The 18,022-nt window shown below is 36.9% G+C and overlaps 1 protein-coding gene across 1 annotated transcript in view; it reads right to left on the bottom strand.

The window, feature by feature from the left end:
- Nucleotides 1–18,022, bottom strand: part of Pik3c2g (phosphatidylinositol-4-phosphate 3-kinase catalytic subunit type 2 gamma) — a 361,584-nt gene that overhangs the window by 261,033 nt on the left and 82,529 nt on the right. Inside the window, exons 11-13 of the mRNA XM_005364544.1 lie at nt 13,754–13,787; nt 9,650–9,845; nt 2,159–2,281 (exon numbers count right to left, since the gene is read on the bottom strand). Coding sequence (XP_005364601.1) covers nt 2,159–2,281; nt 9,650–9,845; nt 13,754–13,787 — 353 coding nt within the window. The remainder of the gene's footprint in view (nt 1–2,158; nt 2,282–9,649; nt 9,846–13,753; nt 13,788–18,022) is intronic.

Below are 18,022 nucleotides of genomic sequence, written 5' to 3'. Positions count from 1 at the left end.
AAAAATAATTAAAATAATAAAAAAAAAAAGAAAAAAAAAAGATAGAGAGGCAGGACTAGGGTTGGTCCTGAAAGTGAAGACACAGAGGCCAGGATCAGACAGCCAGTGCTCTATGCTAAATGATTTGGGCTTGGGTTTAAATGAATTGGAAAGACGATGGAGAAGTTTACATTTAGAGCTGATTCTGGGTTTTAAAACGGGGCAGACAATGGAAGTGGCATCTCTGGTAAAAGGAATTAGAAACCTTAAACAAAGAAGGGATGCTGGTGAATGTGAAAGTTATAGAGTAATTTAAATTTGGTGTGGAGTGGGAAAGATCCTGGGCGGGGGGTGGGGTGGGGTGGGGGGGGACAGAAGGATGAACACCCTGTCTCGGACACAGTCTCTATTGCCTGTGGCAGCACTATGGTTAAATAGATGTTGTCACTTAACCACACCCTCAGACTCCTAGACACTCACATTTTATTCTTCAGTGAGTTAGGTTAATTCGAAGAACCGAATTGTCTTCCAGAGCTAGACCTGGTGAAAGCGCTCAGAGACAAGAGGCGGCATATTCTACTTGGCAGGTTGAGAACACTGATCTCAGAGAAACATTAGGGGCCACAAGGAAGTGGAACAGAAGCAGGTGTAGAGATCACTGCTTCTAGAAACTTGACGATGCTGCGGAGGGGGTGGTAGGACCAAGAGTTTGAGTAGGAGGGTTTGTGTTGTGGGGCAAGGGAAGGGATTCAGGGATAGTGTCAAGAAGGTAACTAGGGGGCTGGGGGATAGAACACAGTGAGTTCGAGACCAGCCAGGTCTAGAAGAGCTAGTTCCAGGACAGGCTCCCAAACCACAGAGAAACCCTGTCTCGAAAAACAAAAAAACAAAAACAAAAACAAAACCCATAAAAACAAAAACAAACAAACAAACAAACAAAAAAAGGATTGGAATTCAATTCTCAGCACTTGCACGGTGATTCCTTAACCATTTCACGGGAACCAGTGCCCTCTCCTGGCCTCCACGAACATTGCATGCACATAGCTCACAAAAGTACATTCAGACAACCACTCCCATATATAGAATAAAATAAATGAATCTTCACAAAAAAAAAATCAGGTACCTGACTTTGGATTTTAAGGAATGATCACTAGGGGTGGAAATAAGGGCCTTCCTGCTGTGGGATAACCCTTCTGTATGAGGTGAATATGTTTCATTCCCATTGGTTAATGAAGAAGCTAATTTGGCCTATAGCAAAACAAAATAAGGGTAGGTGGGAAATCCAAACTGAAAAGTACAGAGAAGAAGAAGGGCAGAGTCTGGGAGATGGCAGCCAGCAGCTGAACCAGTGAGATGTACTAGACCAACAAGTAAGACATGAGACACATGGCATTGCATAGATTAATAGAAATGGGTTAATTTAAAAGTAGGAGCTAGTTAGCAATAAGACTGAGCAATAGACCATATAGTTTGTAATTAACATTAAGCTTTGTGTGATTACCCAGGACTGGCACTTGGGAAGCAACAGCCTCTCTTTACACCCTTTCTGCCAATTAATACATTCACCCAATACATGCACGCTTGCCCCTCCCACTGACCATTTAAACAAATTATGACTGACTTATGTGAGAAAAGAGAGACCTCACACTATCAGGTGATTTTTTTTTCTTTTAGCTGAAACCATCTCAGTTAAACTTCAGAATATCCCTGATCTTCAGTATGTAGATGAGCAAAAGTGCCTCTCCTAGTTACAATTTCCCCTGCTTCTCAATTCAGTCACAGGAATGATTTGGTTGTTTGGGATTTTCGATGGGCTTTAAGTCTGTTGATGAAACAGTGTTATCTATGTACCTATCTGTATTTACTGTACCATTGGATCAGTTAAATGGTGGCCAAACTCTCTCTGTCTCTGTCTGTGTCTCTCTCTGTATGTGTATGTCTCTGTCTCTCTGTCTTTCTCTCTTTCATGTGTGTGTGTATGTGTGTCTCTGTTTTTCTGTTTTTGCCTCTCTCTGTGTGTATGTGTATATCTGTCTTTCATGTGTGTGTTTCTCTCTCTCTCTCTCTCTCTCTCTCTCTCTCTCTCTCTCTCTCTCTCTCTCCATGTCCTGTTTAAAATGGAAATAAGGGCTGACTTTTCCTAGCTAGCCAACACAGCCGGAATAAAGATTAAACTTACATTTCATTCCAGTTGACCAGAAGAAAGAATGATTTTGTGACTGGCACGGATCTGCAGCTTTTCACTTGGCACAGCTTTCTCCCAGCATATGTGAGCCAGCAGGAAAACGAAAATGCTTTGTAGCTGAAAAGAAACATTGATCCAATAAATGCTACACATGGAAGGAGATAGTTTCCTAAAAGGGTCAATTATTGTTATTGTCAAAGTCAAGAGATAAAAATACATTTACTTGTGTTAAGTGTGCTTTAAAAATCACCATAAAAATTTATGTCGGATGTGTGAGAAAGACTGCAGAATAGGCAGTCCCATGACTCTTGGGTGGCTGTGGAGACACCAGCTCAATGACACAGGGACCAGTTACAGCAAAGCAGTCTTGGAAACGCACGAGGTTCAGCCTCACCCCCTCCTCTGCTACCATTTGTTGGAGGAGGCAGTGGACTTCCAACACCCAGACAGCCACTCAAGAAGAGGAGAAAAGGCCTGTAATTTACATCTAATGGGGCAGAGACGCAAGGGCTGTGTTCATTCTTGTGTGCATTTAAAGGCTGATAGGGGAAGACATGACACTGGGGGCTGTTGAGAGCAAAACTGGAAGACAATAGTCTTATTTTGTGTGATGCTTGTTGTCGCTTTTTTTGTTGTTGTTTGTTTGTTTTGTTTCTGAGACACTGTCTCACTCTGTAATCCAGGGTAGCCAGGTAATCCTATGTAGTCCAAGATGTCATGAAGTTGGGTGTGGTCTTCTTGTCTCAGCTGCTCAAGCCTGTACTACAAGCACCAATCACCGTAAAAGTCTGCTTTTTGAAAGAGTAATTAATTATTTTTATGAGCATATATTTATTGTATGAAGTAATGTTTTCTTTGTGCTATGTTCATGAAGGCATATCGTATATTTTAGTAACATTGGATATCCCGCTGCCGTTCTTCTTCCACCCCTCCTTTCTTCAATCATAATAATCTCTCTTTTACTTTTATGTCCCGTCCCCCAGTTTCCCTGCTAGATTCTATATATAAGACCAAACAGATGATATTTGGCTGCACTATCTTGCTTAATCTGATCTGTGATTTTTGTCCTTTTCCTGGAAATGACAAGACTTCCTTCTTATTTATGGGGCATGAATACACTGTTCAAATGGATTATTATTTGAAATTGTGTTCAAATGGAATATGTTACCTCTGTTTATGTAGTTGGATAACTAGCTGATTGCATCACTTGCCTGTGCTGAGGAGAGCTGCCTTCCACAGGGTGTGTGAGTGTTCCCATAGTAGGTCCATTGGGGCACAGTAGAGATATGCAGTAGTCCATTTGTGCATGTTTGAGGACTCTCCATAGGGAATTTCTATCTGCACTACCTGCTTTCCCACCAACAGTGCACAGTCTCATCTCACCATATTCTGCCAGTGGTTGTTGAGTTTCCCTTCCTTGGTTAGTTCTGACTCGGGTGAGACAGAACCCCAATAGAGCTTTTCCCTTGATGTGAAGGCCGAACACATTCAACAGACTTTCTGTGCCTTTCCTTTTTGTGTTCTCATATGCATTGCAATTTTTTTAATTTTTATATTATTATGAAGAATACCACTGAGATTTGGATGGGAATTTCATTGAATCTATAGACAGCTTTTGGAAATATGGCCAATTTCCTTCAACATTAATCTAGCCAGACTGACTTAGAATAGCTTTTCTGTATTCTAGGGTCCTGCTCAGTGTCTTTCCTCAGACTGTATGATTTTGTCAATAGAGCTCTTTCAAACATTTGCTTGGGTTCTTGCAGGAATTGGAAAGGTTTTGCTTATCCCCCCCCCCCTTACTAATTCTATCTTAATAAGCTTGGTAGTGTCATCTAGTAAAACTTCCTGTTTTCAGAGCTGGGTTCACATTCTTCTCTGTTGCTTGTGATGAGATCTGAGATTCCATTGCTGTCCTGGGGCCTTTTAAGCACAAGCTCATCTTGTTTGCAAATAGATAATTTGACTTTATTTTCCAAATTGAACCCTTTTTTCTCTTGCCTTATTTCTCTGTTTGTGATCCCAAACATCAATTTTTGAGAAGTGCTAAGGTTAGATATTATTGTCTCTGCTTGGAAGAAGTCCTGCCTATCCTCTCCTGCCTAGCTATTGGTTGTTTAGCTTGTTATTAAACTAATCAGAAGGTGCCTTAGCAGAGGCACATCTTCACAGTGTTCACAAAGATTATCCCACAACAGTTCCATGCCTCCCTTGTGCCAGAGCCACACTGTCTGTCAGGATGACCTCTCTGTAAACGTTGAGCTCATGGGATGTGAGACCTCTGGCACTGTTCTTTCTCTGTAGTATTCCTATGGCTTCCCCTTGTATTTCCATGTGAAATGTGGGACATTTCTTTCTAGTCTTGTGAAGAATGTGATTAGAATTTTGAGGAGGATTGCACCGAACCTGTAGATTATTTTTGTTATTGTCTATTTTCATATTATTGATTTTTTTTCAAATTTAGAGTTTTTTATCTCAAGTCCTCTTCTTTTTATTACATTACTATCTTAAAATTTTTACCTCATTTATAAGGTTTATTCCTAGATACTTTTTGGAAACTTCTTTGAGTAGGACATTTTTTTTCCTAATTTTTCTCAGCTAATTCATTGCTGCAATGTCTAAAAGTTTCCGATTTATTTGTATTTTAATTTATAACCCATAATTTTCCTGAAAGTGTTTATCAGATTTAAGAGTTTTCCAGTTGAATCCACAAAATATTTTAAATATAAAACCGTGATGTATGTCATTTACAAACAGAGATAATTTTTCCTTTTACTTTTCTATTTGTAATCCCTTTTTATATCTTTGTATTATTGTTTTAACTAAGACTTCAAATAGTATATTAAACAAGAGTTGAGAACGTAAGCACCTTTATCCATTCTGATTTTATATTAATGATTTCAGGTTTTTCTCATTTAGTACAATGTTACTCTAAATTTGTAGTACGCAACCTTTATTAAATTGAGGTGTATTTTGTCTATTCAAAGTTTTTTTTAGGACTTTTATCATAAAGGCATATTGATCTTTGTCAAATTCCTTTTCTGTATTGGTCAAGATGGTCAGGTGATTTCTGCCCTTCAGCTTCTATCTTGACTTTGATAAAGTTTTGTCCTTGATAGATCAAAGTGATCTTAAATTCTATTTGTCAGTATTTCATTGAGAAATCTTGCATCTTTGTTCATCAGGAAACCTGACCTGCATTTTTAATTTTTTAACTGTGTGTTTATATCTCAGAGTTACCTGGGTAATCCCGACTTTATATTAATTTCTTCTCTTTCAGTTTTGTAGAGCAATTGGAGAAGGGTTGGAATAACAAATTCATCAGTGAATCTGTATAGTTTCAGGCTTTAATTTATGAGGATACTTTTTATCACTGATTTGACCTCATTGCTTGTCATGGACCTTTGTAAACTGTTTAAATGCCCTGCTACTAGTTTTGGCAGGTCATATGTATTTAAAAATGTGTCTATTTATTCCAAGCATTCCAAAATTTGGGATATAAATTTTCAAATTATTATCTAATAATATCCTGAGTTTCATTGAGGTCTATTCAAAGAGGAACATTTTTGTCTCTAATTGTTAATTAATTAATTAATTATCATTATGGTTTGGTTGGGGCTCTGCCAATATTGTAAATATTGTTCATCTTTTCAAAGGACCAACTCATAGGTTAATTAATCCTAAGTGTTACTAGTTTATATATATATATATATATATATATATATATATATATATATAAATGATTTTTAAGCTTAGAGTAAATTTCTTAGTGTTCTCCAAGTATTCATATTGCTTGACATGGTGACATGAAAATTTGAGATTAAATGAAGTTTTAATGACATTCATGAAAGACAGTCTGCTCACATACCATTGGATAGCAAAGGTTACATGACAAGGAGCCTTTAGGAATCTTTCTGATGTGCCTCACCAGGAAAAAATCCTCTCACTAAGAAGCAATTTCAGTTTGCTAATGTGCTTGGAGTCTTCATAATTACAAATGTCAAAATATTTACACATGAATATAATTTATTATAGAATATACATTATTATGCACATAACACATTATGCATAATTGCACTGACATTCCAATTACCAGAACATGGTATGCATTGTATTTTGTGAATGATTGAAGAGATTAAAAATGTTTTTTGCTCTCTACCTAGCTAAGGGGCTATTAACACTTGATAGGTTTTAGAAGAGGAAGAGTCAATTTTAGTTAAGAATCTCGCCTCTGGTACATGGGCCTTGCTTCCAGAGCAGTGCTTATATCCAGGAGTATTTGAGTAAAACAAGTTACACTCAAAGAGTTTAAACAAAAGAACAGTGGGTGTATAAGCACACATCTTTAATGCCAGCACTCTGGAGGCAGATGCAGGCAAGTAGACCTTTTTAAGTTCAAGGTCAGCCAGGTCTAGATAATGTGACCTTCACAACAAACTATATAAGCAACACACACACACACACACACACACACACACACACACACACACACACACACACACACCACAGACTGACAAACATAAAGAAAAACAGAAAGAAGAACAAACACGGAGAGAGAAAGATGAGAGGAAGAAAGAGAGCACAAAAGTTATTGTTAGGCAGGTAGAAGTGGTTCTGGAATGATTGTGGGATGAGGCAAATATGATCAAAATATATTGTATTAAATCTCAAGGAATTAACTGAATATCATTAAAACATTTTGTCAGACTTCTTAATATAACTCCAACCTATAACATGGTTCTATATAACTCTTATTATTACTATCAATGGCCCTTGTGGCATTCCGATCAACCATTCTCCAGCTGGCCTTAATTGTTCTGGATTGGTTTCCACTGGTGCTGGCCCTTGGAACTCATGACGGAATACCTACTACAGTATCTTCTTTGCTTCCAGAGTCTCTTGTTTCTCTTTTGTTTTACAGTCTACAGTTGTTCAGTTCCTAACATAGCTTATTCCTGACCTTGGCTCTTCTGACCCATATAACTATTTCATAAATCAAATGACTCACAATTCTATTTAAAGAAGTTTATATATACACTTTCAGTAAATCTTTATTGAGTATATGACATACAGTAAGAAGTTTTTGGATTATTGTACAGATATTATAAAGGGCAATTTGTAGAAAATTCGTAATTTGCAATTATGAAGATAAGTATTATGCAATATATGCATGCATAAGCAGATAAAGTTGTGGTTCTGATACACAGGCCTCTTCAATATGTAGCAAGGATGAGCTTAAAAGAGAACTTTTATTCTATAGTATGACTGTTTAAATATGAATATAACAAGACTCATCTAGATGTACCCAGAACTATTCAGCCAGATTGCCCCCTGCATTCTGGTCCTCAAAGTATGAAATATTAGTCTGTTGTACTACACTGCTAAATTTTGGAGAGATTTGACAAGTACAAGTCAATATCTAGGCCACCAGGAAAACTTACAATTTTTCAGTTTGTCAGCATTGCAGTAGAAGACTGGCTGTCCCTGAATTCCTTAAGAGAGGAGAAGGTTTTGTGTTTTGGGGGGGAGACAGCCTCCAGGTCTAGTCTTAAAAGTTGTTTTTTTTTTAGTGAACAAAATGTACAATTTCTTTAAAAAAATCTACTAAGGTTCTCACTTATTTATTGTAGTAGTTCTTTTGTAGAAAAGTATTATTTTGTATCCATAGTTAAATGTACATGCATACTTAACTATCTTCATGTAACAATGTTATATTTGTTAAAATATGCTGAAACAATTTAGACGGAATACACATGATTTGTACAGAAAAATGAAGGGAAGTTGAATAGATTGTGGTTACACAAATACACACTATGATCAAATCTACGGCATACTTTCACTCATATATATATATGTACATATTGATGTATAGATGACACATGTTACATATATATGTATGTATAAATAGATGCACAAATACATATGTATATATGCAGCGTATATAGCTTTAGTTGTGTTTATCAAGTTACAGAGAATTTCCATATGAATCAAAAGTAAGGTAAATTTACTTATAACTAGAAAATTATAATAAATTATTCACTAGAGTCACAGCAATTACACAGCATTCTTTTAAAATTAACCATAAAATCAAGACAGGAAATGAGTGATGGTCACATCAGGTAGATTTTAAAGAAGAGCATGAATTCTGCTTTTCTTTCATATCACATAAATCTTTCCCATTTTACGGAAGTGATGAGTATACAAATAGCTTTCTATAAAGAGAGATAAATTTTATTTTTATATTAATGATATAAGTATGTACACATTTTATTTTACACACACATGCACATGCAGCATGATTAATAAAAATCTAAAGACAGATACCTTCCTCCGAAGACTGGAGGAACTTCCAGGAAGAGTGGAAAGAAAGACTGCAACAGTCAGAGGTGACAGATGATGACAATATAACCTTCCTGGAGAAAACACGGTAGATGCACATAGGAACCCAAAACCCTTGTGACAGCACCCACAAGACTTGCAAAAACTCAAGTCAGACAAAATCCCAGCTCATAGAAGGAGATGTGCATGAAGCCCCACCCTTAGTCTAGTCGCTGTTGGTAAGTGACAGCTGCTGGGAGAAGGTAAGTTAGTTCTCTTCAAAGTCACAAAGGCCCCTTCTGAGTCAACCACCCGCCAGTGAATGGCCAACGCCCATGGGGTATGAGCAGTCAGATTGGATTGGATTTATAAACAAGAAAATGAAACTATGAAATTGGGTCAGTAGAGATGTGGGTGGGTATGGTAAGAGTTGTTGAAACAGGAATGAACACGACCATCGCAAAGTATGGAATTCTCTAAGAATTAATAAAAATATATGAATCTTAAAATTATTCATTTTAATTATTGGTTGTTTCAGCTTTTCTTTCTTTCAGGTGACAGATGCTGTAGGTATAATATGTTCTCTAATAATCGATTTAATTAATTTTTATAAAGTTAATCAACCCATATTCACTCAAGAATATAAATTATTCAATGTTACTACAAATATGTTATTCTAAAAAATGTAGTTAACTTAAAACCAGCAGTATTCCATAAATAATTGTGAAAATCAAATACTCTGTTGGTAACTCTTCCTTCGTTAAGATACTCACCTGAGGAATTGTCTGTATCACTCAGCCTTATAGGGAACAGAGAACTTAGCAATCCTTAGCTATCAATGAAAAACTCTTAGTGCCTGTGCATGTACTTCCTCTCCCTCTCTATCCTATCAATTAATATTAATCACTTAAACTAAATCATGAAAAATAAAATTTAGAGAAGCCACTAACCACGATGAACACTGTCTATATCTCACATGAGTCACTGCCTGCAGCCATTATTGTAATATGGTGAAAGGGGAAATCTAACTTTTATCAAGTGATCTTAAAATGAAAAATAAATCTGCATCAATTGATTTTCCAACATTTTCTGACAGATTTGCTTCTTCAAGAGAGAATAAAGGTAATTGCACTCAGGAGGCAATTATGAAAGCTCTCTGCTGCTCACCCGTGTGCCCAAGTCTCTGGAACATTGTGCAGGCTGCACACTGTGAAGCTCAGGTGGGAATGGAGCCCAGCGTGGCTGCTGGAGACACCTCCAGGTGGATGCCCAGGCTGGAAATCTGTGGAGAAGCTGCTGCAGTACACTTCAATGAGCTGGTAGATGGCCCTTGATAGCTCAGCTGTCACTTTCTCCATGAAGCCTAGGGGAGGAAAGGAAAGAGATTGGGATGTCTGTGAAGGGTCGTATTTCTCATAAACCATCAATTACAGCTTTGAAATCTCTGATAATGAAATTTAAATAAAATTTAATTAAAATGACCCTTACTAACTAAAGCCAATTAGCCATCTGGGCCTCTGGAGGCAGCCTGGCAAGCTGCTGGTGGATCATCTGTCTGTACACGTCTGTATCTTCAACAGTCCAGATTTTGAAAACATAACCTTTTAGTTACAAATTGGAGGCTCTTTTTATGATTAACTTGACATACCAATCGATTGAAATTTACAATCAATTACCTTCTGGCTTAAAAATATTTAGAGTTAGCTTTAACTAAAGGATTATATTTTTAAATGGTTTTTGATTACTTCAAATTAATTTAATCTAAAAAATTTTATTTGCCTGTCTTGTGATGATATAAAAGGATTGTCATTGTGAGTATCAGTTTTTACTGTCAACTTGATACATCCTCCAGTTGTCTGAGGAGAGAGTCCCAGGGACAGGTTTTCTATATTGGGTCGACCTCAGTCTTGCTACCTGATGCAGGAAGGCCCAGCCCTTTGTGGGTGGTTTCTATTCCCTAGGCTAGCTGTCTGGAAATATAAAAGACAGAAGAAAGCTAGACCAGAGCAAGCAAACAAGGATATGCAAGGATCTACTCTTGACTGTGGGCGTGATACTTTGAATTTCTGCTTTGACTTTCCCTAAATAATGGATTGTAACTCTGAATCAAAAGCCAAATAAACTGTTTTGTTTAAGCTGTTTTTGTTAGGATAGTTTTTCATAATCACTTAAATGAAACAAGGGTGATGATGAAGAAAGAAAAAATGATGAATCAGGTAATTTTCCTAAAGGAGCAAAGGAATTGTTGAGGGGACAGATCAGCATGTCCATAGACCCTTCAAAGCACACTCTGAGTCATGCCGATTATGGAGACACATGCAACTTTCTCCAGAGGCACCTCTGAAACATTAGTCGTGTCTTTGCTTCTACTTGTTTTGAAAAGAAAATGGCACAAAGAGCTAGCTTTTTTTTCTTGAGCTTTCTGCATCATTCCAATGTGAGCGTATGTAGGCTCCTCATGATTGTACCCAGCTTCAGCATGGCTCTTCCCACATCCTCTTCTCGTGATTGTCCCCAGCTTCAGCATGGCTCTTCCCACATCCTGTCCTCACGATTGTACCCAGCTTCAGTATGGCTCTTCTTCCCACATCCTGTCCTCCAGCCGTTCTGCCCACAATTAACCGCTCTTTGTTATTGCTCAACACATGCTATTATTCACTTAGTTATTCATAAACGCACACAAAATTTATGATAGACAAATTGTGCTTATTTGTCTCATTCCTTAAATGGTTCTCCCCCCCCCCTTTTTTTACAACAGCCTGGGGGAAGATGAGCAAAGAGAAGAGGCTCTAATTAAATTTCTCTGAGAAATCAGGGGTAGGAATTAATGAAGCAGAAGCAAAAAGCAGCATTATAATAGTCCTAAAAGAAGGCTTGTCAAACCCTGGAGGCCATCCAACAGAGATTTCTCCTGAATTATGGGTGGAAGAAATTTCTAAGTTTCTAGAAGCATCTTGATTCTTCTTTTCAGACTGTTCTGTCAGTTCTTTGGAGCAAGAAGCACAAACTCCTTGTTGATAACTCCTAATCTTGAGATAGTGTGTCAGTGAATATGTATTTAACATTATTGATCTGTTCTCAAGTTCGTATTTTTGAGGAACTGAATCATTTTGATACTTATCACATTCTACTCTTTACTGTCAGTGCAGACAGAGAGAGAGTTCTGGGTTATTATTTGTTTCTGTGAGATTGTTTAGTAATATGTACCAATGTACCCGGTGTTTCCAGACTCTGGATGAGGAATTCATTTCAAGTGCATTACCAGAGCCTGCAGAGATGCCTCAGGTAGCAAACACCTGCTGTAAAGGCATGACAACCTGATATCAGGTCCTCAGGACTCACTTCAAAGCTAGGCATGGGGGCTAGAGAGATGACTCAGTAGTTAAGAACACTAGATATTCTTATAGAGGACATGGGTTCGGTTTCCAGCATCCACATGGCAGCTTACTGCAGTAACTCCAGCTACCCTCTTTTGGTCTCCATGGGCACCATCCAGATTAACAATAAAAATAGGCCTACACTCATACATATAAAATAAAATAAAATAAATATTTAAAAGCAAGACTTTACATAGTTGTTTGCATCTGTAATCTCTGCACTGCGAGGCAATAATGGATAGCTTCCTGAAATTTGCTATGTAGTCAGCCAGGTAAACTCCAACTGTAGTAAGAGACCTTGCCTCAAAAAGCAAAGAGGGATGTGATTTCCTCTAAGCACAATAAATGCTCATACACACTTGCACACAATCGTATACAACAATGACATCATCAAATTATTCCGTGAATCAAGACATTGGGCTTGGTGAAGAAATATGGTGAAATAATATTTACCACACCTGTATTTTTCTCTGAGAAAAGAATTGTAATGTTAATTTATTTGCAAAGCAAACACATGAATTGAAATCTGTTGTGATTTATTATGGAATATATGTCTTTGGACACATTGCTGTTCATTTTTTTATGGAATCTCATATTCTAATGCCCTGAATGGTATGAGGTAAGAGACCTCATTACAGCACTCCCAAGAGAAAAGAGCAGGGCTTCCTATCAATATAACTGTGCCTGTATTCTCCACAGATGATCATAAGAATCTGTGCCAGGAACATTTGAGGCAGCTGGTGTCTCTTCTATCCCTCCATGTCGTAGAGTCTTCTGATCATCCCCTTTGCGCTAGTTCTAGTGTTTTCTCCATTTCCTCTGCCCCTCTATAACCTTCTGTGGTGACACATGGAGGGTGACTCGAACATCATTGAACAACGCTTTCCAACTGTTTGAATTAGAATGGAGACTGTATGTTTCTCATGCAACTCTCGACTAACTATGTGGAAAGTTGTTTCAAATACACCTCATGGTCACCTCTGCATTCAAGGTTATCAGTTGTTAGTTATGTGGTCCCTGGAAGATGTTCATGTGTTCCTCTTCCAAAGATCATCCCCCTGTGAGAAGAACATCCTCACCACAAACTGTCATATTTTGTGCCCATTACAACAGCAGATAATTTAGGAGTTTAGTCTTGGATGCCAGAGCTCAGACGTGGCAGAGCTGCTGTTGGAAACCAGATCTTCTGATCTAAAAGTGGGCCCTGCTCTGAAGCACATAAACATATATCCACACTTTACACAAGTAAGAAAGCCTTCTTCAGTTTTTCAGTACCATCATCCCAGATTCTCTGAGTCTTGCTTCAAAACTCAGTCCTTCTGCCTGGTCTACCAGTTGGTCTTTCAAATATAGCTTGAGTTTAAATTCAAAATTAATGACTTTGGAGACCAATGCTTGCAACTTTTCTCATTATAAAATCTGATTCACTGTAATTTTTTTTTGCAGTGTCTTTGGATAGTTAAGAGAACAAGTCTTTACTTCTACTTTTTTGGGAGACAGAAGCTGGAAGATATCAGGGAGTTCAAGGTCTTATCTTCAATGTGAGTTCCAGTATAGTGATACCATTCTATTCATCTCAAAAAAAATGGAAGGAAGAAGGAAGGAAAACAAAACTCCTTTCAGTGTTAGGTCTCTCTACTTTTCTCACTTCATTTAAAAAAAAACAGAATGAAGGTTTAAATAATGACACCCATTTTATGCCCTCTGTGAATCCATGACCTCCGTCAATAGAGAGGATATTAAGGTCTGAGTAAGCCACTTTTCTCCTTGTCTGTGGATGTGTGTTACCACAGTACTTAGATGGGTAACTGAAAAAAAAAATGAGGAATTCTAAGACTCATGCCCTTCATTCCCTTTATTTTTTCTCCAATGTTTGAATATGTATTTTCATTACCTTTTTCTGAAGTTTCTGATTTCTGATGAAAATTCTAAAGAAATAAAGAAATATATGTATTACATATTCAGAAAATCATCAAGCCAGTAATATTCAAAATCAACACACTATAATTTCTTTGAAATGAGAAAATAATAAAAAAATATCTATCAGTATTATTTATCTCTGTTGCATGTTAAACACTGGAAATCTATATTGTATAATATGAAAACCTTCGGGATATTGCAATGAGTAATGTAGGTTATTTGATTTTTAAAAAGAGATTGCTTAAACTGACTGTGCTTTTTATTATTAAAGCACTCTACAGAACTTGTTTAAGCTCTGACTCTCCTCCATGACAGGAACTAATCTGTTAGAAGTACATTTCAAATTCTCCCTGTTCACTGCCTACCTCTTACTATTAGCAGATAGATATTCAGACACAAGCTCAGAGGACCATCCTAAAGAATCCTGATGAAGTGGGAAAAGAATCATATAGAGTACTAATTAACTCATAGTTGAACACAGAAGAAAATACACTAAATCATATCACAAATAAAACCACAATCTGAAGTGATACTGATTTTATTTTTTTCTTTGTCATTGATATTGGTGTCCACAACATGGAGACTGTATAGTTGTGTGTATAATTTTTTAGCTGGCTTAAGGCTTGCTGGTTCTAAGTTCATTACTATGAAGACTATACACTGTGACTCACAGGTCCACTAGAAATAATGTTGGAGCAGAAATGGGTATTCAAGTTTCTAATAATACTTATTCTAATTGAGACAATTTTTGGAAGATGGAAAAATAACTTTATTTTATGTATGGGGTCTTGATGCATGGGCCATGCTTGACTCTGTCCTGTTCCTGGACTCCTCTATTCTCCTGCTTCAGCTCTTGTAGTAGTTGGAACAACAAGAGTGAATTACTATCCAAGTAATTTTTTTAAATAAAAAATATTGGTTTACTCATAGGGAAGTCAATGAACTAAAATGCATATTTATTAAGCAAATAAACTAGAGAACAGCTATTTTTTTTGGATCAAAGAACTTCTAGAGGATTTCTTTTTTTTTTTTTTTTGGTTTTTCGAGACAGGGTTTCTTTAGAGAAAGAATATTTCTACTATGGTAAATTAAATTTGAATGTAACCTTTGGCTCGAAATGTCATTTTATGAATCTCGGAAGAACTAGTGTAAGGTAAATGCTTCACTAGAATGCAGCATCAAATACCAGTCCCCACAACTCCAGATACTATCTTCATCCTGTCCAGGTGGGCTAGACTATTGAGCTGTTAGCCTAGCCTGACTAAGATTCAATTTCTTCAAAAGCGTAGATATGTATTATAAAATCACTCTGACATCCACCTACGGCACAGTAGGAAAGACCATATTTTCCACTCTGTGCTTCAGTTTTCAGAGGTATTTTACAAAAATATATTAAATGAGTTTCTGAAATAAAACACAAAGGCTAAGGATTGCTTCCAGTACAAAGTGGGAACACAGAATAGAATAGAAGTGCATGTATAATTTAATTCTTCATTTTGCCAAACTTTCAATTAATAGATACTTAATTAATTCCCTACATGGCAGAAAATAGTGTCTTACAAAGAAAACTGAAAATGAAGACAAGAAAAAAAAACAAACAAAGTGTCCCAAATTTGAGAGTTGCTGTCAGAGACTTGGACCCCCTCAGTATTTATTATCTTAGATTCAGAGTGGGTAGAAAGGTTGGTCTTGCTGACTTTTTTACTGATATTGGTTATTAAATCATGTCAAATGCATTTGGTATTGAGTCCCAGTATTATTCTGTATATAGGCTCACAATTAAGACAGGGTAGAAAATCAATAGGCAGGATCAGTATATCCAACATGGAAACAATGAACTTTAAAATCTGTAAAATAATTAGGATTTTGGAGTTGGGACAGAGATGATTAAACTATTTACTACTAACTAAAATGAAGCTCTCAATTCTCTACTTTCTTTGTTTCTGTCCATTCAAATCATTTCCTTCATGAAAATATGCAACTATATATGAGTTCAGTTGTTAAGAAAAAAAATCACTCATTCAGTTCTGAAGCACAAAAGGACTGTAATGCATAAATCTAAGCTTTGCTTGAGCATAATTGCTCATGGCGTTCCCAGGAAATAGCCAATTTTCCCATAAAGAGTTCTTTTAGCTTCAGATTTATGGAGAAGCTGAGTATCTTGGAGAAAATTTTAGTGTTGTTGTTTTTAGGGGAATTAGAAAATGACTCGTTAGGAAGATCAGGCATTTTATTCCTTAGAGAACTTTAATATCACGTGAAGAGCATCTTCATCAAAAAAAAAAACATTTAAATCTAGCCAAATATTCTCTACAGTGAAGATACAAATCTATGTTCGGTCTGCTGTGACAAAGGTCTGTGTTTGTCCTAAATGACTAGACAAGTTAACTGCCTTGAGATGTTGGGGGCAGGAGTGGGGCTTATGTGACTTAAACCTCCATGCCGAACTTGGGCAGGAAGACTCAGAGCTTCCACAGGAAGCATCTGCACCACCTCCAGGTGTTAACAGTGCTTCTGATTTAACTTCCACCACGGAAAAACAGAGAGGTAAAAGGATTTCTCACAATCTGACTCAGACAGGAAATCGGAGAGCTTGGATCCCTGTCACATTCGCAGCAATGCACGATCGTTGTTTTTTTGCTATCAGCTCCAGATGCTTGCAGCGTCGCCAAAGTGTGGTGACCAAGAAGACATGATTTATTCTTTGGGAAATAATTCTCACTGGTTTGGCATTCTAGCTTGACATTTTTTAGTGGAATCAGAGAAATTTTCAATTATAAGTTTATAGAAATATTTATTTTCAGAATACATGGGTGGCATGCTTTTCCAGACCACAGCATTATTTGATTTTTGTCCTGACACAATCAAATTAAATGTAGGCACATCATGTTTCTCATCGTATTATAACATGTGAAGACCACAGATCTTGATATCTATACAAATTCAGCTTAGAGACTACATAGTCATTTCACTTGCTTCTGTACTAGTGGTGTGATGGTTAGTGGTGACTATTCACTTGACACAATCTAAAGATTAGATTCACCTAGGAAAAAAGTCCATGGGTGTCCTGATGAGGGATTCTCTAGGTTATATTAGCCGTTGAGTGCAGATTGTACTAACTACTACTGCAGATGGTGCTATTCCCAGCCTGGAGTTCACAGAATACAAACTACATAAATGGAGAGAGGGAGCTGAGCAGCAATCAGTGTTCATTACTCTCTTTGTCCTGCCTTCAAAGGCAACATGATCAGCTATGTCCACTCCTGATGCCGCAACTGCCCTATGCTGATGGACCGTTCTTCGATCTGTGAGTGCAAATAGACACTTCCTTCCTTATTGTGATTTTGTTAGACATTCCGCCATAGACACAGTAAAGTAACTCAATAAATAGGAAAGTAAAAAGAAGGTTTCTTCACTACAGAAAATTCAGAAGAAAAATCACTGTTAAACATAAAATTGGGGATTATTGATTATTTTAAACGTGGCTGTTATTAATGCATAGATGTTTCAGTTTTTAGATAATGTTTATTTTTAGCATATATGGTGATCTGTGTCTGGAACGTTTTAGGATTGTCACCATCACTGTTCACAGAATACAAATAAATTATTTGTTTCCATTGTTTAATCACAAAACAACTTTTGATTAAAACAAGATGTAGCCTTGCATTCAATGACTGACTTTGTGTAGTCACTCTGATGTCAGCAACATAAGCAGGCAGCATAATTACTTCCATATCCAGTAAAAATGATTAGGCACATATGAAATCAAGTTTTTGAGAATTTCTAGACTAATATATTTAAAAGTAGCATCATCTTTGTTCTTCTTCTCCATGCAGATAAAGAATTCATGTATTCATGTATTAATCCTCTGCACCCAAACACTGTGTGCAATTGATTTGAATAATAAAGTGAGCATGCTAATACCAAATTTATGGCATTGTAATGTGAAAGGGTTGACGTAGAATAAGATTATATAAAATGAGTAATATTAATCAAATGTTAACTGTAATAGTTCCTCTGCCATGAGGTCCAAGCAGCCTGTGGTCAAACCCATTCTGAATGTATTAGTAAGACATTCCAGAAATAAATGATTCACAAATTTATGTTGGACATTATTCTGAGTAATAAATGAGAACCCTCCCTCTTCAACTCCTTGCTACCCAGGGCCAAACTCATCCCTCTATCCCCAGCATCCACACAGTATTTGCTGCTTGCCCATCAGTCACTTAGTAACATCTGAATT

The sequence above is a fragment of the Microtus ochrogaster genome, assembly GCF_000317375.1.
Source record: "Microtus ochrogaster isolate Prairie Vole_2 chromosome 14 unlocalized genomic scaffold, MicOch1.0 chr14_random_2, whole genome shotgun sequence".
NCBI lineage: Eukaryota > Metazoa > Chordata > Mammalia > Rodentia > Cricetidae > Microtus > Microtus ochrogaster.
The sequence above is the reverse complement of the archived record's forward strand: the minus strand, read 5'-3'. Positions and strand labels throughout refer to the sequence as shown.